This window comes from Leopardus geoffroyi, chromosome C1 (genome assembly GCF_018350155.1).
Source record: "Leopardus geoffroyi isolate Oge1 chromosome C1, O.geoffroyi_Oge1_pat1.0, whole genome shotgun sequence".
Classification (NCBI taxonomy): Eukaryota; Metazoa; Chordata; class Mammalia; order Carnivora; family Felidae; genus Leopardus; species Leopardus geoffroyi.
Window position 1 is genome coordinate 63,227,434 of NC_059328.1, and position 26,509 is coordinate 63,253,942.

The window sequence follows — 26,509 nt, forward strand, 5'->3', positions numbered from 1 at the left end:
TCAATATTTTATAGTTTAGATGTCAGCAAGGTTAATTTTGTTTGATGATTTGAAATACAGTCTCATATGATTACACCTTTCTCAACAAAGCCTCAACTGACTCCCTAGGGTGAATGGGAAGGTCATACCTTTGCAGTCCCACTGTAATTTGTATCGACTTGCCAAATATCATTTCACTCAGCTTTGTATGGAAATGAACTGGTAAGGCATTACTTTCCCCCTTGAGTAGAAAGCAAACTCCTTGAAAGTAGAGATCCTGTCATACATATCTCTGTACCCTCAGAGCCCAGCACAGTGCCTGCAGACATTCAATAAAATGCTTAATGAATGAATGGAAACTCAATTTGGATAGAGTAATTTTGTGATTTTTTTTATTGTAATCCCCTGGTAACTCCCCAGGAAAGTCTAGTGGTATACAGACAACCATCTCCCTGTCATATTTCTTTCATTAGAGCAAAGGTTCTCAAAGGAGTTAAACTCTCCTATCACCCTCTTGAACAGAAGTTTGGCCTTAAACCAAAGAAATAATATCAATAGCAACAATTTACAAGCATATAACAGTTTGTTTTACCAATAGGTTTTGTAACCTGAGGGCTCAAATTCACAAAATTAGTTAATGGAATATTAGAAATAAAATAGTCTCACTCTGAGCCGAACACTCCTAAAGAATTTCTTCTTCACTCTCTGCCAGCTCATCTACTATCTAATGTGAACCTCATTAGTAGTTGCTGCACCACTGAGAGCTCACTTTCTGTGCTGAGGCAAGATTGCTTATGTCAGAAGAGCGCTTTCCTTCAGATGGTGCCTTGATAATTTACTTATTTTTGTTATTATTATTGTGGGGTTTTTTTGCATTCAATTAGGTGGCTCAGCTCTTATTTTCAGGCTAGGATTGTTTTAAATATTAATTCAAATACTGATTAGAAACATTTTGCAACATAGCCTGATTTAAAGACAATGAAACAGCATCCTTAAGAGGAAGAAAAACAAACAGCTGTGACCTTACCCTTTTTTAAAAGAGCTCTGAAGGTCATTCCAAAGACTCTGTTCCTGGAACAGCTATTCTGCAATCAACACAATCTCTCGGAGTTTTTTTTACTGCCTCTAGGAACTGCCTCTGGCACTCCCAGGCGTCCCTAGTCTCACTCTTTTCTTCTCTTGCTACCTTGATACAGAATACATGTTGAGCATCAGACATCTGGCAGCATAATTGGATTTCAGGCCAGTGTGAGAAACTGAATGTAAACAGAGTCAGCTGTGGGTACAAACAGGGCAGAAAAAAGAAGTATGAAAACACAGGCTGACCTTGGGTGCCTGGGTTGCTCAGTCGATTAGGCATCCAACTTCAGGTTATGATCTCACGGTTCGTGGATTCAAGCCCCCCATCGGGCTCTGTGTTAACAGTTCAGATCCTGGAGCCTGTTTTAGATTCTGTGTCTCCCTCTCTCTCTGCCCCTCCCCTGCTCATGCTCTGTCTCTCAAAATTAAATAAATGTTAAAACACACACACACACACACACACACACACACACACACACACACACACAGAGGCTGACCTGGAAGAAGCTGGGTGGAGCACCTTTGTTGTAAAAAAGCTAGCTTTGACTATAATTCTAATTTTCCGCAGTTCTCCCATTTCCAGAAAATGGGAAGTAGGGGAAGGCAGGCAGGCAGGAAGGGAAAGGTGGAAGGTAGGAAGAAAGGAAGGAAGAAAAGAAGGAAGGAAAAGATGGAAGGAAAGAAGGAAAGAGGAAGAAGGAAGGAGCAAAGAGAAAGAGAGGGAGGAGAAAACAAGAAACGAGAATGAAACAAGCATTTATTGAACACCTATTACACACAACATAATGCTATATACTTTGCCATTTGTTATGTTATTTAACTACCACACAATAGTCTTGTAAGGTAGGTATTATTGTCTTCATTTTTCACATAAGGAAAGTGAAGTTCGATGAGGTTAAGTAATTTGTTCAAGATCATATAGCTGGAATTTGAACACATATCTGTCTGACCCCAAAGTCCAGAAAAAAAGAAAGCAGGTAGGCTCTGGGAAATGTTGTTAAAAATGATAAGAAATATCATTTCAGGGAGGGAACATATGAGCAGGAATAATAGGAAACTGAATTGAGATGTGAGATTGTTCTTTCTAGAATAAGATATCTGAGTCCTAAACCTAGTCCATTATGTTTTTCTTATTAAAAAAAAAACATTCATTCATTTCCTCAACAAATCATTGTGGAGCACTGAGAGTGAGTAAGACGCTTTGCTAGTAGCCATCAAAGATACACCTGTGAACAAGGCATGAAATTTTTGGTCTAGTAGGGAAGAAAAGTGAGTATACATACAATTAAAATGGTTTGATAAACGCTAACAGGTGCAACCTCAAGGAGGTATGGACATACTTAAGGCATGCATAAGCAAAATTAAAGCACCTTTCTTCTACTTTCTTGTATTGTGTGTAGTTGCGTGCGTGTGTGCATGCACACACACACGCACACACACACCACTCTAATTCCAGGACATAGATGCAAGACCTCTGTTGCTCCGTCAGCCATGTCATCCATAAACAATAGAGCCAATTCCAGAGCATGTGGTGAAAGAAACATTGATCTAAAAGTCAGATCTGAATTTTAATCTAGACTTGCCAAGTTCTGGCTGTGTAACACGGGAAAATGATTTTAACCTTTCTGAGCCTAAGCTTACCCATCTGAAAAGAAGTTAAGCTAAATCATTTATAAAATCTCTTTCATTTTTAACACATCCTGGAGTGTTGCTAATCAGAAATTGGTTGAAAACTATCTTAAAACTTCAGACTTTAATACTTATGACTATTTCAAGTTACATTATTTTAAAAGTGTGCTGAACCACAGTCACATGAATTTCACAATCAATATTAAAGAAGGTAAGTAAAACTGACATCACAAATGGAAATACATCAGCTTTTGAAAAATTGAAATGAAAAATGAAGTTCTAAAAGGGAAAAAAAGACCATGTTTAAATATAGCATGAGAGTCTGTAAGTCAGATCCAAATGTCATTAGTGTCTTCAAGTGAAAGGAAATATTAAAAGATAGAATTTTCCTCATCTTGTATCATAATATCTGACTATCTACAGAGTAGAAAAATTAGACTAAAAGTTAGGAAAGCTGAATTTCAGTGTTAATAGTATTTCATTTGTACATCAACCTTTTTAAATAGTGTCCATATGTCAAATGTAAACTGAATTCAAAATTATAATGAAATCACCAAGTGATATGTAAATTGATAGTAAGCAACAAAAATTCTTTGGTAAAGATGGTTCCTCATCCTTTGAAATGGTAAAAATAATATCTATAAATTTTCTCTCCCTCCTAAAGATTAATGAGTTAACAATTATAAAGGTTTTATACCTTGGAAGAATGCTAATAATGCAATAGAGATAGGCAGGGAATATACCTTTTTCTTTTACATCATTTTTAAAAAAAGAAAGATTAAAATCACAATGTTAAATAATAATGAACTGCATATCAAGCTAGTTTTTCAAGATATAATATATAAATTCATTTGATAATCCTTAAAATCATACTTGGTATTACACAGCTGCAGTTCTTAATGAAACCATTTTCAATAAATTACTTTTTGTTAACCAAGACTAACCCAAAATAAGAAAATAATTATATCAAAGGAGGGAAGGAAAGCAGGGAGGGTGGGAGGGAAGAGAAAATATCTCTCCAGGTATTTCAGAAATAATTCTAGAGTAATGAAATTTAAAGATTCCAAATGTGGAAAAGCCATTTATTAGGAACTAACTAAAGAGTATCTCTAGGTGACAGTGATGTATCCTCTGGAAAAGACATTGCCTAAGGGCAGCCTTTCATGCTTTATTCACCACCCTCATCCCATCATCTATATTTTTAAATCAGAATTTTCCTGTCTAAACATACCGGATTCTCAGTGTTTCAAAAACATCTCAAAGGGCCTGACCCAGAAGTTATTTATTCCCTGTAGATCATGGAATCAACTTTTTCTACAATAAAAAAAACTTTAAAAATTTTTTATTTTAGAGAAAGAGAGAGAAAGACCATGAGCGAGCTGGGCAAGGGGCAAAGAGAGAGGGGGAGAGAGAGAATCCTAAGCAGGCTTCACACTCAGCTTGGAACTATTACCCTGGCATCATGACCTGAGCCAAAATCAGGAGTATGTACACTTAACCAACTGAGCCACCCAGGAGCCCCCACAATAAAAAACTTTTGATGAGTTGAATAGTTCCCTATTTGAAGTCTTAAAGAAATAAAAACAGTAACAGTTCCTGATAATCCAGAAATAGATTCACATTATGGATTACTCAGACATGGTCTGGGGAACCATTCCTACCACATACGGGAACAGCAACACCTGCTCTGAATTCTATCTATGGTCTCAGTTCAGTGGCAGGAACAAGAACTGTATCCATTCATTGCAGAAGAACGACATCCCAAAATTCACTCATCTATTCATTCAGCTAATTATTAATGAACACTTACTGTTAGATACCAAGATAAAGATTTAGTTGCCTCTACTTTAAGATGTTTAAAGTTTAATTTCATATTCATGTGAAAATGTACTGTCAATAAAGGAAGAATAGGACAAAAAGAAAAATGAGTATATAAACCTTAGGAGTTCTGGTTAAAGGAAGATAATTTAGCACCACTTTCTTCTGTACCTTTTTTTCTTAGAACTCAAGCTATTAGTACATATCAGACCTTGGAATAACTTTCTAGTGAACTTTCTGATAATTTATAACATTATTACAAGATAAGACTGTTACAATTTGGAGCTAACATCAGATCTTCTACTAACTAATCAGTACAATTCCCTAGATATATTAATTACAAATTCACTTTCCTTTTCATGGGCCACACTTAACTTTTTAGACTTAGATGCTACTGGGTCTCTTTAACCTAAAGACATAGTTCAACACAGTAAACACGCACATACATACACACACAGGGACAGATGTTTATTAAACCACTATATTTGTAGAGAAATCCTAGAAAATTCAGTTGATTATGTTATTTATGTTAACACAATGCAATTATCATTAAACCATTAAAATTAAGAAGAATATATAAAATATAAATATGTATATTTGATTTATTCAATAATATATTCATTTAGTCTCTGTGACATGCCCAGAGTTACACCAGACATTTTATATAATCAGGACCCTCAAGGAGGGATGCTCATGGCCTAGTAGTGGGTATCTGTGGAGGGACCTAGAGAAGGGGATAGCCAATGGGCACATGGCAAATCCCAGGCACCATGAGGTAGCAGTCCTTTGTTGCAATCCACTAAAACTCAGGTCCAAATCCAGGCACATTACAACCTAACCAAAGCCAGGTTTGACCCAAGAAAACTAAGTCAAGATACAGAAAGACTGAAAGAAACCTTAGGAAAGAGCAGAGAGTTTCTAGACAACAGGCTTGAGAATAGGGTGCTGTTCTCCCAGGCACCAAGTACAGACTGGCTGGCCTGAAACTGCCTGATAGTGTCACCAGAAGAGTGGGAGGCAGGCATCAGCGACAGTGACACTCTGACCCTGGATGTTAAGCTACTGATTTTGTCAGATTTTTGGTTCTTTTTGGTAAAGCTGGTTCTTTGGTGGTAAAGCTAAAGACCCACAGGAAGACTGAGAAAGGAGATGGACTCAACATTTTAAATCCATCTAGGAGCACTAATGGAAGCATGTGCAATATGTCTGGTAGCCCTAAAGAGGAAATGCTTACCTGTGCCTGTAGGGTAGGGGCAGGGCAGTGCCAGAGAGGAAGATGGGGGAAGTTTCATAGAGAAAGTAGTGACATTTGTGTTGAGGCCTGATGGATAAAAAGAGATTTTTCAGCATTACCAAAAAATCTAGTATAACAAAGAGAAGTATAAAAGAATGTGTGTGGTCCTCAGTGTTAGAATGGTAAGATCTTTAAGCTTAGAATAGATGCAGAAAGTGGTGGGAGATGAAGCAGAAAAGGTAATCATGGGTCAGATCCTAGAAAGCCTTGTATGCCTTGTTTTTATCCTGGGTAGGTAATGGAGAGCCATTATTGAATTTTAGGGATGTGGAGCGATCAGATTTGCCTTGTAGGAGTATCAGATTTGCAATGTAAAAAAAAATAATTAGAGGTGATGTAAAACTAAACATGAGGAGACCCGTTAGTGTATAGGTGGTTCAATCCATACTAGCAATGATGAGTACTCAATTATATTTCTGAATTACAGAAAAGTAGATACTTAGGATCAATAATAGTGACTGACTTGATCAGGGCTGAGTAGAGGCATGGAAAAAGAATCAAGGATAACTTCAGATTCTCAACTTGTAAAACTAGGTGGATAAAGATGCCATAAAATAAAATTGCAGTTATGCAAAATTATACATCAACAAAGAATAGATGCAAAAAAAAAATGGTGGTGGTGAAGACCATAGGATGATTTGTTTCCTAAAACTTTTTCAGTGTTCTATCGTATGTACAAAATTATTTGGGGCTACATCTAGGTTTAAATGAAAGTTCTGCAAATTACTAGTTTATAATTTGAGTAGATTATTTAACTTCTAGGGATTTAGTCTCAGCCAATATTAATTTGTTTATAATTCACCTTGTTTCAAAGAAGATTTACAATAGTTTCTAGGGGTACTGGGGTAGCTCAATGGGTTGAGCATCCAAGTCTATTTTGGCTTAGGTCAGTATCTCACAGTTTCTTGAGTTCCAGCCATGCATCAGTCTCAGCGTGGAGCCTGCTTGGGATTTTCTCTCTCCCTCTCTCTCTGCTCCTCCCCTGCTCATGCTCTCTCTGTCTCTCTCAAAATAAATAAATAAACTTAAAAACAAATAAAATAGTTTCTAAAAATACATACAATTCAACAAAACAAAATATATAAAGAGAGACGATGAGAAACAAAATAAACCCATAAGTGAATGACTTATGATCTCATAGTCTTGAGCAAGAACGGGACTCAGACTCAGTTCCAAGCTTCCTAGCTGTCCACCCCTAGTGAGAGACATCATGAGTTCTATGACTCACTTTATCCATCGTTAGTTAATGACATTTCAGAGAAACTTCTCCATCAGATACTCACAACACAGATACTCTGTAAAACAGTGATCAGCACAAGAAATAACATCTGGAAACTTAATATGATGTCAAGTATCTCAAGATCAGTCAGTGTTACAACAGCTAAGCACAAATCAGCAAAAGCACTTCTATGGGGGGCCAAAATAGCACAAGCTGGATAAGGAGCTATTTCAAGGACTGGCTGATTCCAAGAAAAAGTTTTAGCATATCTAAAGGAATGAAAGGACTACATGTTTATTCAGGAAATCCCTCCTAAAGAGTCCTCCCATAAAATTACTCAAGAACACCATCTGGAGTGCCTGGGTATCTCAGTTGAGCTTCCGACTCTTGATTTTGGTCCACATCTTGATCTCATGGTTCATGAGATTGAGCCCCACCAGGCTCTCTAGCTGTTAGCAGAGCCTGCTTGGGATTCTCTCTCTCTCCCTCTCTCTCTCTCACTCTCTCTCTCTCTCTCTCTCTCTCTCTCTCTCTGCCCCTCTCCAGCTTGCACTCTTTCTCAAAAATAAATAAATAAACTTCAAAAAAAAAAAAAAAAGAAAAGAAAAAAGAAAAAAGAACGCCATCTAACCACTTTCCCATCCCCAAGGTCTTGATGATTATTGAACCACTGGTCTAACAATGGCAATTCTCAAGATTTTTCTGCTTCCATGTTAAAAAAAAAAAAAAAAAAAAAAAAAACCAGTTTTCAAAAATACAAGATGTAGTATAAACCCATTAAATAGGACCAAATAATGGAAAGGAAGTCTAGACTCACAAAAATTCTAAATACTCATTTCAGTCCTTTTACTGTAAGCAATTAGCTTTTTAAAATGCCCATTAGAATTTCTCAAACACTTGCTTTAGTAAATTATTTCTAATTTATATCACTTTCTACCATTTAATGCTGCCCCAAACTTGAAAATGGATTTTCCCAAGTAGGTTAAAAAGGTTACATGCTTCTTCTGACCCACATATACTTGTGTATAATCTATTAATTTGTTTCTTCATCATACTTAGGGCATTAATTCAGGACCAGGTAGTGAGAATTTACAGAAGTTAAAACAGAGTCTTGATCTTAGAATTAGGTATGTGAAGCCTACGTCCTTTAGTCTTTGTGTTGTTTCTACAGATCATTAAATAAAAGTTTATGTGTGGCAGTGTGGTAATTATTCAATTTAGAGTTTCCACAAAGTTTTACAAAGTATACATTTCAATGTCAGACTTTCTTAGTGGTTAAGAAGATGAGAAAAGAGGTAGATCCCAATGCTATTCTTTGTAACTTCAAGTCTATTCTACCTCAAACAGCTAAGATATCTCTGGACACATTTATTTTTTTTTTTATTTTTTTTTTATTTTTTTCAACGTTTATTCATTTTTGGGACAGAGAGAGACAGAGCATGAATGGGGGAGGGGCAGAGAGAGAGGGAGACACAGAATCGGAAACAGGCTCCAGGCTCTGAGCCATCAGCCCAGAGCCCCACGCGGGGCTCGAACTCACGGACCGCGAGATCGTGACCTGGCTGAAGTCGGACGCTTAACCGACTGCGCCACCCAGGCGCCCCTGGACACATTTATTTATGAGCAAAAACTTTCTTAAACAACATAATGGTCCTTCTTTATTCACTAATACTCTTTCACTATAGTAAAGGTGTTAAATCAGCAGAATCAATGTCATTGCCATGGGAAAAGAATATAATGACATTCTTCTGCAGCCAAACAAAAGAACTGTGAATAAGAGGCGGAGATCAGTGAATAAGAAGAAAAAGAGCTTAATTCAAACTGAAAAATGCTATTAATACTTGAATTTGTAAAGTATGAATATCTATTAAATAGCTTCCATAGTATTTCTTTTTTCATTTTATGACTTTTTATTTTTTTATCTAATATTTTTATCGTAGGATAAACTTTAAAATGACTTTCGAGTTTTTTTGGTGAGGCAAACATGGAGTGATAATAAATTTTTAATAAAATTGTACGGTCAATTTCAAAATCTTATATTTTCAGTGGGGAGGGGGTGTCTCTGGATTTGAACACTGAAACACAAGCCAATGAGCTACAAAATTTATACAAAGAACCTGTCCTGTAAGTTCTCCAAATGCATACATTTTAATTGCTTCTTATAAAACTGGATTTTGAAAGATAATTTACACAGTGAATATGGCAATACTTTTTAAAATTTTTATTTTATTATTATTTTTCAATTCTAATATAATTAACATATAGTGCTGTATTAGTTTTGATCCTACAGGAAAATTGCTCTAGCACTTAGGACCAGTCCTGACTTTGGTCAGAGTCTTCCTTATCTGATAGGATTAGTAAGAGTGCAGCTCTCCACTAAAGTCCTAGTGGCCAGAAGAAGCCACAAAAAAGTAATCTGGGAGGCTACTCATCCTTTCACATTAAAGAGAGAGAGAGAGCTAAAACTTAACAAAGCATTGTGTTCCTGATCCTGTGTTTCACAAAATATTCAGACAGATGCAGAACAGGATTCAGCAATGTGAAATTGTTGTTCCTCAACTGAACAACAAAATTTTTACTATGATTTCAATGCTTCTTTAATAATGTGAGCCCTAATGAGCAACTGCCTAAGTTTATTAAAAAAACTGCAATATGCAATGGCAACCACCAGAAGGAAGGAGAAAGGCAAGGACAAAGAGAGAACAAACCAACAAAAAAATGAAATATTTTTAGTTTGAACCCTAATTATTGTTAAAAAAATTGTGCCTTGTCTAAACATAGAAGATGAGATAGGTAAAGCCAGCTCTTCTGGATTCCTCTTTCAGAAGTAGCTTCCTAGTCTCTCTCTGGAAGAATGGAAAAATGATGGGGCTAACCCAGAATTTTGCAACCTCAGTGCTACTGACAGTTCAAACCAGATCAGGCTTTGCTGTAGGGACTGTCCTGGGCATTATGGAATGTTTAGTAGCATCCCTGGTCTCTACTCACTAGATCCCAATAGCATTACCCCAGTCGTGACTGTGAGATTGCCCACAGTCACTGCAGAAGTGCATCTGGTCAAGAACTACAGTATTTTTTAAATTTTCTTTAGTTCTTTTGAGCCTTCCACCTGAGAGGATAGACTACTGCAGCCAGCAACACAATGACTGATAAACCTTTCTCTTCTGGCAACTTTCTCCTATTGTGGCATATTTTATTAAATATTTCACCTGGAGGTCCATTGATACACCTCTTTTAATGCTATATTCAATATTTCTTAAATATTTATTTATTTATTTTGAGAGAGAGAGAATGAGAGCGGGAAAGGGGCGAAAAGAGAAGGAGACAGGATGACACCTATGTCCATGCTGACAGCAGTGAGCCCCATGCGAGGCTTGAACCCATGAACCAGGAGATCATGATCTGAGCTGAAGTCGGAGACTTAACTGAATGAGCCACCCAGGCTCATTTTTAAGATAGTATATTTAAAGAAAGAAAAAGAAAAAGAAATGAAATAAAGTCATTCTACACAAATTCTTCCTTACCTCCCCAGGAAACTGTCATGAAAAGCAGCCATAAAGTAAAAGAGTAAGAGAGGTCAAAGACAAAAAGCACACAGTAACACACGACAAGGAACAAAATCTGCTATTATTTCTCAGATGTTAAGAAAATCAAATTCTCTTCTCCGCTGCTTTTCCCACCCCAGCCACAGCACCTTTTCTTTGCTCCCTTTGCCAAAACACCCGTTAAGAGTTAACTAAGTCATCTCTAATCTCCTCCCATCTCTTTTAACCTGTTCCATTCAGACCATCACTGCCACCACTACAGTTAAACCACCCTTGTCCGGGTTTGCAGTGACCTTCACATTAATAAATCCTGTGGCCATTTCTAAGCTCTCATCATACTTCACTTAGCAGCAGCATATGACACAGTTGATTACTCCTCTCTTCCTTTGCACAATTTCTCCCTTGGCTCCAGAACTCCACACTCTCTTGATTTCCTCCTTACTCACTGGTTGCTCTTTTTCAATCTCCTTTACTAGTTTCCTCCTCTTCTCCCCTTTCTCTTAATAATGCAACAATCCTGGGCTCAGATAATTTATTTCCATCTGCACTCACTTCCTAGTGAGTCATGCAGTCCAGGCTCTTAAACACCACCTATGTGCTGATGACTCCCAAACTGCCTCTCTCCCAGACTCGTATATCCAACTTCCTGCTTGTCACCTCCACTTGAATATCAAATAAATGTTTCAAACCCAGATGTGTCCAAAAGTGAGTTCCCGATCCTTCCCCCTAAACTTGCCCCACCCACAACTTTCTAACACCCTTTGATGGCAACCCCATCCTGTTAGTTGCTCAGGCCAAAAACTGTGCAATCATCCATAACACCTAGCTTTCTCTCACCTTCCACATACGGTTAATTCAGGAAACCATATTAGCTTCACTTCAAAATACATTCAGTATCCTTTCACTTCCCATGTCCTTCACTGCTGCCATGCTAATGCCACCAGCACCTCTCAACTGAAATACTGCAAACATCTCATTACTGGTCTTCCAGCTTCTCTCCTTGCCCCTATAGGATATTCTCAACACAGGAGTCACAACAATTCTTTTAAAATGTAAGTCATATCTGGGGCACCTGGGTGGCTCAGTTGGTTGAGCATCCATCTGACTCTTGATTTTGGCTCAGGTCATGATCCCAGGGTCATGGGATTGAGCCCCACATCAGGCTCCACACTGAGCATGGAGCTTGCTTGGGATTCTCCCTCTCTCTCTCCCTCCCTCCCTCCATCCCTCCCTCCCTCCACCTCTCTCCCTCACTTGTGTGTGCTCTCTCTCTAAAATAAAAAAGTTAAAATTAAAAATATATATTTTTAAAAATTCATAAAATAATAAAATGTAAGTCATAGCACATTACTCTTCTGTTAAAAACTTGCAGTGGTGCTCCATTTCATTCAGGGCTGAAGCCCTTGTTTTATTTTATTAATAAGCAAATGATCTTTTTTCAAAAGTAATCTCTGTGCCCAATGTGGGGCTTAAACTCATGACTCCAAGATCAAAAGTCTCATGCTCCACCAACCAAACCAACCAGGCACTCCCAACTCGTCCTTTATATTGTCTAAATTGTCTAGAGGTCCTGTCTCATTGTCCTGACCCCTTTCCTATTTCTATTCTCCTCTCTAACTCCACTCAGCCTCCTTTGTGTTTATCAGATATTCCAGATATATGCCAAACTTTGGGTCTTTGCACTGGCTTTTCTCACTTTCTGGAAGGTTATTGTCCTGCCATGAATAACTACTTCATCTTCTTCACTATTGCCTTTCAATTAGGCCTAGCCTAACCATCATATTCCTACTTACAAATGACCTCTCCATCATCCTGTTACCAGTGTTGCAAATCCCCCTCACCATGAATAATTTTTTTTCTTTTTTTCACAACACTTTTCAATTTTAAATATCAACAATTTGCTAATTGTTTATTTTCCATTGTCTGTCTTCCCTATCTAGAATGTAAACCTGACCACAGCTCCATTTTTTTTCTGGTAAGTCCCTCAGAATTGTGCCTAGCACAGAGTAAGCATACAACTTATATTTGTCAAATGAATGAATTAAATAAAGTGCACAAATATCCCATCCTGAAGTAAAAGGGATGGCAGCATTCTTTTTTTTCTCGATCCTTTTTCTCATTTTCCTGGTCATACATCAAAGCACTAGTTGGCCTGGGAGGGAGAAGGATCTCCTTTTGGTAGAAAGGAACAGATAAATAGAACTTAGGAGGGGTTTTTATTGGAAGATTTTAGGTTTTAAGGGACTTTCTGCCTTTTCAGTTTGGGGATCTGTGAAATCATGGGCTGTTTGGGGGATTTTAGGACTTTTATGTCCTGTTTATCACTCTGATGTCTAGTTTGTTGGGGCTTCTAGTTGGAAGTATGTTCCAAAATAAGTGAAACAAAGGAGCTAGGGATGAGGACCAAAAAAAAAAAAAAAAAAAAAAAAAGGAGAGGAAACAGGCTGCTAAAAAGAACTCAAGGAAAACAGAAAAAAGAACTTGAGGTTTTCAGTCCAATTCACTAAAGTAAGCTCACTAAAGTAAGACAGTGGGCTAAAATTTAAGGCCAGTGCTGATATTAGCAAGGAAAATTGTAAATCAGAGTGTTCCTTTTAATCTCAGGTGACTGAAAGTGGCAGATAGGGTACAGGAGAAGCCCTAGAATAACTGTATAAATAAGTAAATTAATCCCATTATAGTAGAGGGTTTTCAAAAAAAAAAAAAAACACATTCTTCCATACACATCTCCCTAATATATATATATACACACACACACACACACACACACACACACACACCACTGAGAGGGTCTCTATCTCCTAAGATAGAAGCACAAAAGTAATGAAACACATATGTATTCATTATCTAATGCTATGTAACAAATTACCCCCAGATTTAGTGGCTTACCACAATAGTAACCATTTATTATCCCTCACAGTTTCTGTGACACAGGAATCCAGAAGCAGCTTGGTTGGGCAGTTCTGGGTTGGGGTATCATAAAGTTCAGTCAGATGTTGACTGAGCAAGGGAAAACTGAAGGCTTAACTGGGCTGGAGGATCTGTTTCCAAGGTAGATCCCTTATATGGCTGGCTCTCAGCAGGTGGCCTCAGCTCCTTCCCACATGGGCCTCTCTACAGGGATGCTTGAATGTTTTCACAACATGGCAGCTGGTTTTCCCCAAAGTAAGCAATATAAGAGAGCAAAGGATACACAAGAGCAAGGCAGAAGCCACATGCCTTTATGTACAATATAGCCTTCTACTGTACTTTACTGGTTACACGGGTCAGCCCAGATTCAGTGTGTGAAAGGAGAATGTAGGGTGTGAATACCAGTAGGCAAAGAACATTGAGGCCATCCTGAAAGCTGGCTACCACCACAGTCAAATGGCTTCACATATAAATGACAAAATAATCCTGATCTATCTTAGAGTTGACTAGGATGCATCATTTCTGTTTACATCACTTCAAAACGTGAGATCCTTTATTCACCTTGCTTTGCCTCCTCATCTCTATCACCTTAGCAATGTATTTTTAATTTAATTTGTTTAAGTTTATTTATTTTGAGAGAGAGAGAAAGAGAGAGTGTGCGCAAGTGGGGAGGGGCAGAAAGAGAGGGAGAGAGAATCCCAAGCAGGCCCAGGGCTGTCAGCGCAGAGCCATATGCGGGACTTGAACCCACAAACTGTGAGACCATAACCTGACCCGAAATCAAGAGTCAGATGCTTAACTGACCCCCATTTCTAATTTTAAAAGTGGATTGCAAACAATAAAGTTGTGACACTTCTGAGGAAAATATAAGAAGATATATCATGCTCTTGATTCAGCAGGGGAAAAAAAACTTGAGGATCTACTTTTCTATGTTAGAGTTGATTAACCCTGAGGAAAATGAACAGATATTAAAATATTGGACATAGACAGAGGAAAAAGAGTCACAGGGCTTGCTTATGCCTCTATCCAGAGTACACAATTTACTCTTAGACCTCAAGAAAGCACCTAATGTCTTTGTATCTCAATTTCCTCATATGCAAAATGCAGATAATATTCATTCACATGTATAAAGAGTGATGTGTGAATATAAATTGGGAACTGAGCTCTATTTTATATGTATCAAGATATATATCTTCAATTATGTAGAATGCCTTTACAAAGAGTAAACTTGATCAAATTCAAGATATATATGTCTTGATATAAATTATATAATTATATCTTATTATATATATAATTATATATAACAAGACATATATGTCTTGACTTAAATTATATACGTATACATGCATATAATAATATATAATATAATCTAATAATATACATGCATGTATACATATAAACATACGCAACCAAGATATAAATCTTGGAGAGGCACCTGGGTGGCTCAGTCAGTTGAGCAACTGGCTTCAGCTCAGGTCATGATCTCACGGTTCATGAGTTCGAGCCCCACATCAGGCTCTGTGCTAACAGCTCAGAGCCTGGAGTCTGCTTCAGATTCTGCGTCTCCCTCTCTCTCTGCCCCTCCCCTGCTTGCACTCTGTCTCTCTCTCTCTCAAAAATAAATAAACATTAAAAAAATGTTTTTAAAGATATAAATCTTGGCTTATATAGAATATGTATTCACAAATAATAATCTTAACCAAATTCCTTACATAGACTATTCATATGTCGCAGCAGCACTCACCTCTTTCTCATTCCTCCAATAACTCTATGAACTCTGAGAATTTTTTCTAACTCAAACATACTATGACTGTCAGTAGTATGGAAAAGAGATGATGTCATAAACACATTGTGTTACAGTATCACTAAGGGCCAGATTCATCCTTAGTTACATAATCCTTGAGGTATACCAGCCTTGCTAGACTCAAAAGAGAGACTTGGAGTACAAAAAAAGAGAAGGAGGGGGCTAAACAAAGCCCTGAAGCTATAAAAATTCTTAGTATATTCTCATTGTTAATCCTTGGCAAAGAAGCAGTTTGGATGTAGAAGAAGGCAGTGGAGAGCTTCAAAATAATTATATCTTCCATAAGTACCATGGCACTTTCTAGTCACAAATGCTCAGGGAGCAGAAAATCATCCAACAGACCCCATTTTCCCCCTGCCAACATCTCCACAGTAAGATCAGAGACCCAAGAGCCACTCTCCCTGTTACCTAGCTGTCAAGCGGCTACCTCCAACAAATGGCAGTTTTTATCATTAATTATTTCATGCTGCTTTCATCTGTAAGATTTGTAATCCATAAGAACAACCTAAGAATGATTAATAAAATCAAAGCTATCTTTTAAAAGCCTGTATGCTTTTATTGTTATAAATGCTTCACAAGTAAAAGATCAGTCAAAAGCATAAAGGTACCCTGATTTGAACTTCCTTTGTGCTTGAATTAGAGTGTTTCTTTTGGAACACCCTCACATCAGGCTTCTGCGTCTCTTGGCAAAATCATGAATTGGCTGATGTTGTCTTAGAGGCTTTCCTACGTCTCCTTTCCCACCAACATTCTTCTTTCATGGACTCCATTCTGTTTCCTAGGAATCCCTCCCACTGCCTTCCACATTCTGCCCACTGCACAGTCAGTCATGTTCCAGACTTTTTATAATTCTCCTTTCTAACATTACAATATGTTTTTCCAAAGATCTAATTTCTTTGAGAGGCTTGCTAGGTGGGTAACTAACCTGATAATCTTTACCACATTCTCTTTAAAATTGTTTTTCAATCAGAAATTTCTAGAAACGCTATCAATATCTCAGCACAAAATATTGTAGGTATTTTGGTAAGTAGTAGAGAGGACACTTGAGTATAACTAGACCTTTCAGAAAAGTGAAGTTCAGGGGCACCTGGGTGGCTCAGTTGGTTGAGAGCTTGTCTTCAGCTCAGGTCATGATCTCACAGTTTGTGGGTTTGAGCCCCACATTCTGTGATGACTCCTGCTTCTGATTCTGTGTTTCCTTCTCTCTCTGCCCCTTCCTCCACTCGCACTCTGTCTCTCTCTCAAAAATAAACATTAAAAAAAAAAAAAGAAAAGTGAAGTTCATTGGGTTGCTTCACTTGGCCTAAGAAGTTGATGTACATGTAGGGGTTCAGGACAGACCACCCCTATACACACACACACACACACACACACACACACACACACACACACACAATGTGCCACTTTGGCATATAGATTAATTTGAGCTGAAGGCACTTGAGACCCTGCCCGCTCAAAAGAAAATTTTGTCCCTCCCTTAACCACACCAAAGAATCTAAATTGGGGGGTCTTTCCCAGAATAAGGGTTATTAATAGGAATAGATTTTATTGGAGTGAGCCATCTGTATGGTATGACAAACATCTAATTACCAAACATCCGCTCTTCTTATCACCCTGTGAAACGCATTCCTTTCCTCTGAAATCCCAGACCTCTACCCACCTTCTCCTTAGTTCAGAGTAACAGATAGCTCATTTTGCCTGGTTGTCTTTGGACTTCCCATGTCTATGCATCTATTAAATTTGATTTTCTCCTGTTAATCTGTCTCAGATCAATTTATTTCTTAGTCCAGCTAGGAGGACCTTTGAAGAGACAGGAATTATTCTTGCTCCCCAACATATGAAAGCTGTTCTCTCTAAAATCATCCTTAAGGATAAGAATATAATCCCAAACATCTAATGAGCATCCATCCAGTTGGCTTCCCACTGCAGTTAAAATAAAATGTGTAATCCTGATTAGGGTCAGAAAGATCTGGCTTCTCCCTACCTGTCTCTACCTCAGATCTTACATTCCAGCCAAACCAGCTTTCCTTCTGTACTTGAACATGTCAAACTGCAACCTCATTCCTGCCTTAAGACTGCTATGTTTCAGTACTTGGCATGCAAATTTTACTTCATTTGGTTCCCAGCTCAAATGTCACCTCTTCAGATAATCTAAAGTAACCATACAATCGCTTTCTAGCACATCATCTTATTTTCTTTCTTTTTTTTTTTTTTTCCATGATTTGTACTCTTTAATCCCCATCACCGATTTCACCCATCCCCCCACCCACCCTTCCCTCTGGTAACATCAGTTTGTTCTCTATAGTCAAGAGTCTATTTCTTGGGGCGCCTGGGTGGCGCAGTCGGTTGGGCGTCCGACTTCAGCCAGGTCGCGATCTCGCGGTCCGTGAGTTCGAGCCCCGCGTCGGGCTCTGGGCTGATGGCTCAGAGCCTGGAGCCTGTTTCCGATTCTGTGTCTCCCTCTCTCTCTGCCCCTCCCCCGTTCATACTCTCTCTCTGTCCCAAAAATAAATAAACGCTGAAAAAAAAAATTAAAAAAAAAAAAGAGTCTATTTCTTGGTTTGTCTCTCTTTTTTTTTTTTTCCCTTTGTTTGTTAGTCCTATTTTATTTTCTTCATGTTATTATCATTGTGAAATTTTCCTGTTCATGTATTTGTTTACCTGCTCCTTCTAGGTCCCTTATTAATGTACTCTTCATTGTCCATCACGTTCATCACTGTGTCCCTAGTGTTTTGCACAGACCTGATACATATCCAGTACTCAGTAAATATGTGCTGAATGAATGCATGAAGATGAATCCAAGCATAATTTAACCAATAAACTTAAATAATTGAGAAATCCTATACTAATATTGGAAAGGAGGGGAGCAGTGTTTAATATCACCATAACTAATGTAACTAACTTGTGTTTGTAAGACTTTGATTGATCATGGACTACAGCACTTTTTAACAAAATATTATTAATATTGGATTGATAAATATTCCATTTCCCTCTTTGAAAAGCTGTCCTTTTGATGAGGTATCACAAATTAATGTCAGTATTCCCTGAGAAATATGGCGAACTCATCTTATTCTTCTGTCGGTGTTAAGAAATTACATTTCCCTTTGGCCAATTTCTGTCTGTTCTAGGTATGTAGCGTCTATTGCTAGGACTTCAGAAGCCAATGAGCAACTTGCCTGTCACATGCTCCAACAAATGATCTCTTCCCCCATGCAGTGTAGCTAAGCAGAGAAGCAGCTTTCCTAAGATGATAACCAACACAGCATAGAATATTGTTAAACCTATGGTTTATTATCCTGCAAAGTTTACCTGAGCAGGCTGCCGAAAGAAAGAAAAAGGCTAGCAATTTAACAGTTTGGTTTTCTACCAGGCAGTCCCTATTTAGCTGGTTGTAACTTAGAAGCAGATGTCTGAGAGCAAGCAGTTCAGCAAGCCTGCAGTCAAATGCTTTTGTAGAGATCTTCTCTTAAAAGGAAAAATTGAGGCAAGTCAATGGGTTACAACTTTCTGGGCTTGCTTTTGTTATCTATAAAGTATCACCACTAAACCTGCTTTGCTAAAGTGAAACTCCAAGGATTAAAAAAAGGTGGGGGGGGGGGCATCTTTCCTTCTAAGAATTATTAAATAAACTGGTTTTTAAAAAAGAAACCCAACATTAGTAGAGAGGGGAAAAAAATACCCACAAATCAGTAAGCGCTAAATAACATAACTTTCCCTTTAAGGAAAACATGTAGTATAAGAAAACCTTATTTTTAAAAACTGCAATGAAATTTCTTGAAACCATACATACTAGGAAAGCTTGATTTTTAATTCTTCCAGAGGAACTATTAACACTTAAATGACAAAACTCTATTAACCTCTATTCTTCAATTATTTCACTATCAAATTAAATGTAAGGAAATACACACAATCCTATCTTGGCATCCAAAACAAAAACTTCTTGGTGTTTTTTTTGGGGGGGGGTGGGGAGGAACTAAAGAGGAGGTGTCTTTTTCATCAAACCTCTTATACTAGTTCACTTCTCATTAATTTGGTCTCTTTTGTATTTTTTGTGCTTCTGCCCAGATTAATTTCAAGAGTAAGACCAACTCTAGCTGCCATGTACTGTAAAATTTTTTCCACTGTTCATGGACCATTTACAATCGCAAGGTTTGGGGTGGGTATGAAACGTATTCCTGCCAATGGATAGTCCCATCAGCAATGCTGAAAAACAGTCCTTCTGTTTCGCTCATCATGCCATATGGTTCCATAAAAAAGGAGCTAACCAAAAGTGCAACTAATGCACCTTGTCAATCTTGGTTTAGAGTAATGATCTGATATTATGGTAAGGAAATTGTAGATGGGTATATTCTCTCATTCTTCCTTTAGTCATCTACCACTTTAAATATGTACTGATTCATTGGAAGAAAAAAAATTCAGGCTTAAGACCTTTTCTATTTTACAGGAACTGTAATATTTTAAAGAAAATACATTGCAAGAAAATTATTATACATATATTACAGTTTCAAACAGAACCCCGGTGTTTTGTAGTAACATCTTCCAAAAGATTAAGGATCATGGTTTTAAGCCCTTTCCAATAAGTGATTTGAGAACCCCGGAGCAATTAAAAAGCAAGCTGAAGCACCAAGATAAAGTTGTGTCCCCCTAGTGACCTCTAGAGTGGAGCTAAGCTCCCACAAGCAGGACTTGGGGAAAAAGCAAGAAACACGCCAAAGCCTAACGCGCTGCTAAAACCAAGCGGTTACCTTCAATAATGTATCCACTGGCATCTCAGAGGGGTGGTCCTATTTTATATAACCCTAAAGCACAAGAAGTCTCCACCTCCCCGGCCACGAGACCCATTGGGTCGAAATCCAACTTCAAGCACCGTCCCTTCCTCCTCCCCAAGTTGCTGAGGTCCAGCCCTTCCCCACCCACCCAGGGGCACAGCCTTCTGCGAGCGTAGTGTGGAGCCGACTTCCACCTCTCCACAGTGCTGCACACAACCTCTCGGCCACTACCGGTTCCCTTGCACGAGCTTGGGAGCGGGAGGGAGCCGGCGACCGGCGACCTCTACGAGTCCCCGCTGCGGGCTCCTGAGGCCAGTGACACCGGCTTCCGGCGCACCGCACTCTGAGAGTCCAGACGCACCCTCCCGCCCCACAAAGCCAGATGCAGCTCAGGAGGCTCCCTCCCGAGCTCTTTCTTGTCCTCTCTGCCATCGCTTCTCCTCCCCTGAACTTTCCAACTTTGGAACCCCTGGTTGCAAAGGAGCAACAGGGGGGAATTGCTAGACTAGAGTCACTGCCTGCCAACCCACGTCGGGAAGAAGGAACTAGCCCGCAGGGACCTGGCCGGTAGCAACTCTTGACCTTTGGGCAAAAGAAGACCCAGAAAGCTGCTACCTCCTCCTCAGGATGGAGGTAAAATGGATGCAGAACTTGTCACCCTATGGATGAAGGGGCGGTGGGAGGGGGAAGGTTGGGAGGTGGGAATAGAAGAGACCAAGGGGAAAAAACTCTCTCTCTCTCTCTCTCTCTCTCTCTCTCTCTCTCTCACACACACACACACAAACGCGGGCGCGCGCGTACACACACACACACACACACGGGGAAAACCTCTCAATCTCTCTCCCTCTCTCAATTTCTCTCCCACGCGCGCGCGCGCGCGCGTACCCACACACACGCACACGCACACACACGCATCCTGTTTCCGATAAGGATGAGACGCTAGGAGCCCAGAGTCTCTTGTAGCCCCACTACCCTGAGGGGGAAACGTGCAACAGATAACCTAGCTCTCGGAGTAGGAAAAGGGTGGGGTGAGAGAAAGAATCTCCAGGTCTCCCCACGTTAGAAAAAGGGGACAAACTCCTGTCAGAGTCTCCCCGGAGGCACAGGGAGGTGCTGCAGTGCTAAGGTCCCTCCACCTCCCGGAGAAGGCAAACTCTTCCCCTGCAGGCTGCCTACCACCTGGCGGAGCCTGGATGTAAACAGGCCGGCCCCAGGGGCGGACCGCGGGTGCGAGGTGGGATGGGCCGAGGTGAGAACGGAGCGGAACTCACCCTTGATGCTGGAGGGCTTTCTCTTCTTGGCCATCTTCTGCCCCCGTCCCTCCCCCAGACCCCCCGCGCGTTTCCTCCGGCTGCCGCCCGGCTCCCGGAGCCCGCTCGGAGGCTTCCCGGCGAGCTCTCGCCGCGGCACTCAGCTCAGCGAGCTCTTTGTTGCTGTGATGGCATCTGCGAGGCGGCGGCGGCGGCCCGGCTGCGCGCTCGGCTCGGCTCGGCTCTGCTGGGGCGGGCGCCGCCGCCCCTCTGCTCTCGGCCGCGCCGCTCTGCGAGCCTGGCGCTCGCGCTGCTGTGGCCGCTGTGGCTGCGGCGGCGACTGTTGATGCTGCCGTGCCGCTCCAGCTGCTGGAGGGGGCAGCGCAGGGTCCCCGGAGCGCCCGCCCAGAGCTGACCTCCCCCTTGCCCACACCCTCCCTCCCCAACTCCCCCACCCTGGTGTCCCGTCTGAGCCGCCAGCTCCAATCCAACCAGTGACGGCGCCGTCATCTAGCAGCCGCTGCCAGGGAAGGTGGCGGTGGCGGCAGCGGGGGGCTGGTAGGGGAAGATGGGAGCCCTTGGCTCTCTGGGGCCAGGAAGTAGAAAGCCAGGCAGCCCGACTCTGGTGGAACCCGCATCCTGCCGGCCTGCCTGCCTCCGGGCCTCCGAAACCCTCTCCCAGGCTGCAAGACGCGATGGGGGGCTCGGGGGTGGGCGCGAAAGACACAGGTATCCATTGGCCAACAAGAACTCCAGCCAACTGCGAGAAAACGAGCACTGGCACTATCGACCCGGCCCCACCACCGTTCTCCCCAAAAAGCCTCTTCCGGGGCACCAGTCCTGATTTCCAACCGGGCGATTAGCCCCGGGGCGCGCGGATGCCTCCCTCCAGAACCGAGAAGGGAAGAAAGAGTAAAACTGGAAGCTAGTGGAGAGGAGAAATTAAATTCGAGGCAGCCCATCCCCAGACACTTGGAAGAATGACCTAGTTCACGCCCTAAGCATCCTTATAACGAGGACTCAAGACAGTTTCCTTGGGGCTGTGGGAATAGAGGGAAGAAAGTTCAAGCTCTCAGATGTTGCAGGGACTCGGGGAGGGGGGGGGGGGCGGTGATTTCGTGGCCTCCGGTACAAACTTTGTCCCAGTGGCCGCGTTCTTTCTCTCTCTGATTGGGGATTTGGAAAGATTTCATTTTCCTGGAGGAGCTGTCCTCTGGCGTGCTGATCAGACGAGGAATCTCTCCAGTGTCCTAGGACTGCAAGAGCATGCAAAAGTTTAAGACACATCTGAGAATGTAACCAGGCTTTAAAAGAAGGGCAGAAGGGGTAAAGCGGGGAGGAGGTTACCAGTGTGGGAGAAGGATACAAAATCTCTCTTTTTTTTTTTCCTTTACAGGAGCTGAGTTTTCCCCTAAACCTACTTGCTATTTCACAGTGATCTTATTAACACTTCTTTCCTTTCCCTACATTTCCAACCTAATCTGATTATCTAAATATCTAGTGATTCCATTCAGGACCAGTAGCCAGAAGTTGCCCCAGCATCAATGTGGTGTAACAGAAAGAATACTGGAGTCCAAACCCCTGGTTTTATTTTTTGACCCTGGAACTTCATGGCTCTGAAAATTTGCACAAGTCGTTTAAGTCCTCTATTCTTCTGTTTTCTGGCTTATAAAATATCATCTCAAACATTCCTTGCAGCTCTAATAAATATCCTGAGATTTTTTTTTTTTGTCACAAAATCTTCACACATTATTTTTTGCACTCTTTCTGAATTTAGCTTCACATAATGTATTATATTGAAGTAAGTAATCTGACACACATGTGAAATACCCAATTCCTCTCACAACAAAGGCATGTATCAGATATAAAACACAAATAGCAAGCTTATTTTAATTAGAAAATAGGCCCAATCTCTGATTTAATTCAAAACTACTGTGTCATAGGTGCCTGGTGGCTCTGTATGTTAAGCTTCAGACTTCCACTAGGGTTGTAATCCATAGTTCCTGCGTTGGAACCCCACATAGGGCTCTCCACTCTCAGTGCAGAGCCTGCTTCAGATCCTCTGTCTCCCTCTCTCTCTGCCCCTCCCCTGCTCTCTCTCACAAAAAAAAATAAACATAAAAAAAACTACTCTGGCGTGCCTTGGTGGCTCAGTCAGTTAAGAGGGTTCACATTGGCTCAGGTCATGATCTCACAGCTGGTGGTGAGCTGGAGCCCTAATCATGGGGCTCTGTACTGACAGCTCAGAGCCTGGAGTCTGCTTTGGATTCTGTCTCCCTCTCCCTCCGCCCCTCCCCCACTCATGCTCTTTTTCTCTCTGTCAAAAATGAATAAACATTTAAAAAAAAAAAAAAAAAACAAAAAAAAAACTACTCTGTCAGGATGCCTGGCTAGCTCAGTGAATAGAGCATGCCACACTTGATCTCAAGTGCCAGGCATTGGAGCCCCACCTTGGGGGTAGAGCTTACTTTATTTTTTTTTAAACTTGTTTCATTTCTTTTTTTTAATTTACATCCAAATTAGTTAGCATATAGTACAATGATTTCAGGAGTAGATTCCTTACTGCCCTTTACCCATTTAGCCTATCCCCCCTCCCAGAACCCCTCCCATAACCCTCAGTTTGTTTTCCATATTTATGGGTCTCTTCTGTTTTGTCTGCTCCCTGTTTTTATATTATTTTTGTTTCCCTTCTTTTATGTTCATCTGTTTTGTCTCTTAAAGTCCTCATATGAGTGAAGTCGTATGATTTTTGTCTTTCTCTGACTGACTAATTTCGCTTAGCATAATACCCTCCAGTTCCATCCATGTAGTTGCAAATGGCAAGATTTATTATTTTTGATTGCCAAGTAATACTCCATTGTATGTATATACCTCATCTTCTTTATCCATTCAGCCATCAATGGACATTTGGGCTCTTTCCATACTTTGGCTATTGTTGATAGTGCTGCTATAAACATTGGGGTGCATGTGTCCCTTGGAAACAGCACACCTGTATCCCTTGGATAAATGCCTAGTAGTGCAATTGCTGGGTCATAGTTCTATTTTTAGTTTTTTGAGGAACCTCCATACTGTTTTCCAGAGTGGCTGCACCAGCTTGCATTCCCATGGAGCTTACTTTAAAACAACAACAACACCAACAACAACAACAACAACAACAACAAAAGCTACCTTATCATCTCTTCAAACTCTTAAGGTGTGTAAATATTAAGCTTGTAAATATTCTTAGTCCATTTTATGTGTTCATATTTTATCACTAAGTACTAATTATTGCCTATATTAGAACAATGTCTTGCAATTTATTAATTACTGTTACATACTGTATTTCATTTAATCCTGTCCACACACCTATGAGTTTAGAGGGCTGGTCCTGTCTTCCATGTTTATAGGTAAGAAAATGAGGTTCATGAAGGTTTACGGACTTATATACAGGTTTCAGCACTTCTATGCAACTCTACTAACTCAATACCAGGCTCTTTCCATGATATCAGTATATGAAATAGGATATTTCTGTTTCAGACCAGAAACAAGTTCCTTTTTTCTTTTCTTTTCTTTTCTTTTCTTTTCTTTTCTTTTCTTTTCTTTTTTTTAAATTTATTTATTTTGAGAGAGAGAGTGCACAAACAGAGGAGGGGCAGAGGGAGGGAGAAAATCTCTAGATCTAATGGGACTCCATCTCATGAACCATGAGATCATGACCTGAGCTGAAACCAAGGATTAGAAGCTTAACCAACTGAGCCACCCAGGTGCCCCAAAAATTGTACTTAATTTTTCTAAATTCAATTTACTGTCATCTAACCTCTAGAACCATACCCCTCTAAAAGGAAGCTAACAGGGAGCATTTTTGCACCCACAATAAGATGTATACTTATTATAGTTCAATCCTATAGAAACCCAAAAGAAACCAAAGAAGGCATTTGGGAGGACCAAGAAACCCTAAAGCTAGGTCTTTGCTCAAATTACCCAGAAATTCCTCTGAGGGAAGTGGCACAGACCTGACCTAAATAAGGCAGAATATGGATGGAGGGATAGTCAGATATTATATAAAGATAGTTTGCTATGCATGATACACAGATGGACAATCAGGATTTTATGCAATATATATAAACAACTAAAATAGTTTTATTTGATACTTCAGTTGGCCTACTCAAGGACAGAATGTTTAATCTGACCTCTTCTAGTTTCCAATTAATCTCTTTACCCCTAAAATATTCTAAAACTGACTACCGTAACTTCCTCCATTGTAATTCCTGTTTATTACATTGCTCCTTTACTCAGTCTACCAGTTACCAACTGATTCTTTCATATGTGAGTGAGGAATTTGCTTATGAAATAAATGGCATACAAAATAATTATATTGACAATGGGCCAAATTATATTTCCCATCCATTTCTCTTCTCTATTTTTTTCTATTCAACATTTATTCAATGAATATGTATTCAGTTATACTACGTGCCAGTCACTATTCTAGGTCATTGGTTATACAATGAAGAAGTAAAACAACATGGTCCATACATTCACGATATTCACAATTTTATAGGAAAGACAAAATTAAGCTGTAAAGTCCTTATGGAAACAGCATGTCCAAAGGCCCCCCAGTAGGAAACTCAGGATTAGAGCAGTGGTTTCCAAATTCCAAAGTTACCAGGCATGTCATCAATTAAAAAAAATTTTTTATAGGATACCTGGGTGGCTTGGTTGGTTGAGCAACCAACTGGTAATTTTGGCTCAGGTCATGATCCCATGGCTCATGAGATCAAACCCCATGTCTGGCTCTGTGCTGACAGCATGGAGCCTGTTTGGTATTCTCTCTCTCCCTCTCTCTCTGCCCCTCCCCTTCTCTCTCTTCTTCTCTTTCTCAAAAATAAACATTTAAAAAAATTTGTGCCCACACAACTCCAACTATATTTATTTGGTTGCATTTACATTGTGTATACAATTAATGTATTATGTACATTATAAAATATACACAAAAAGTTGGGTGTTTTAAAGGATAAGGTTTTTAAAAATGCATTTTCTTGAACACCTTCAGAGACTGTTGCTTTAAAGGAACTTAAGGAGGATTAATGTGGCTGAAGTTTAGTATGTGATGATTTTAAGCAGGGAAAATATGGTCTACTTTACATCCTAAAATACCACTCTGATTACTACTGTATGAGTAATTGGAATAGCCTAATAATTATATAGTTTGGGGGTTGCATGAGAGTCAAATTTG

At 40.0% G+C, this 26,509-nt stretch overlaps 1 protein-coding gene across 6 annotated transcripts in view; it reads right to left on the bottom strand.

The window, feature by feature from the left end:
- Positions 1-21,500, bottom strand: part of SLC44A5 (solute carrier family 44 member 5) — a 374,891-nt gene extending 353,391 nt beyond the window's left edge. For 2 of the 6 annotated variants that reach the window (XM_045477884.1, XM_045477878.1), the window contains exon 1: positions 5,741-6,724. Coding sequence is in view for 1 of the 6 variants with exons in the window: in XM_045477883.1 (XP_045333839.1) it covers positions 21,319-21,352 (34 nt within the window). In the remaining 5 variants the exon portion in view is untranslated. Of the gene's footprint in view, positions 1-5,740; positions 6,725-15,218; positions 15,313-15,886; positions 16,119-21,318 lie in introns of those variants that run through there. The other 4 variants (XM_045477883.1, XM_045477880.1, XM_045477879.1 and 1 more) reach the window with 4 other exon arrangements.
- Positions 21,501-26,509: the final 5,009 nt, after the last annotated feature.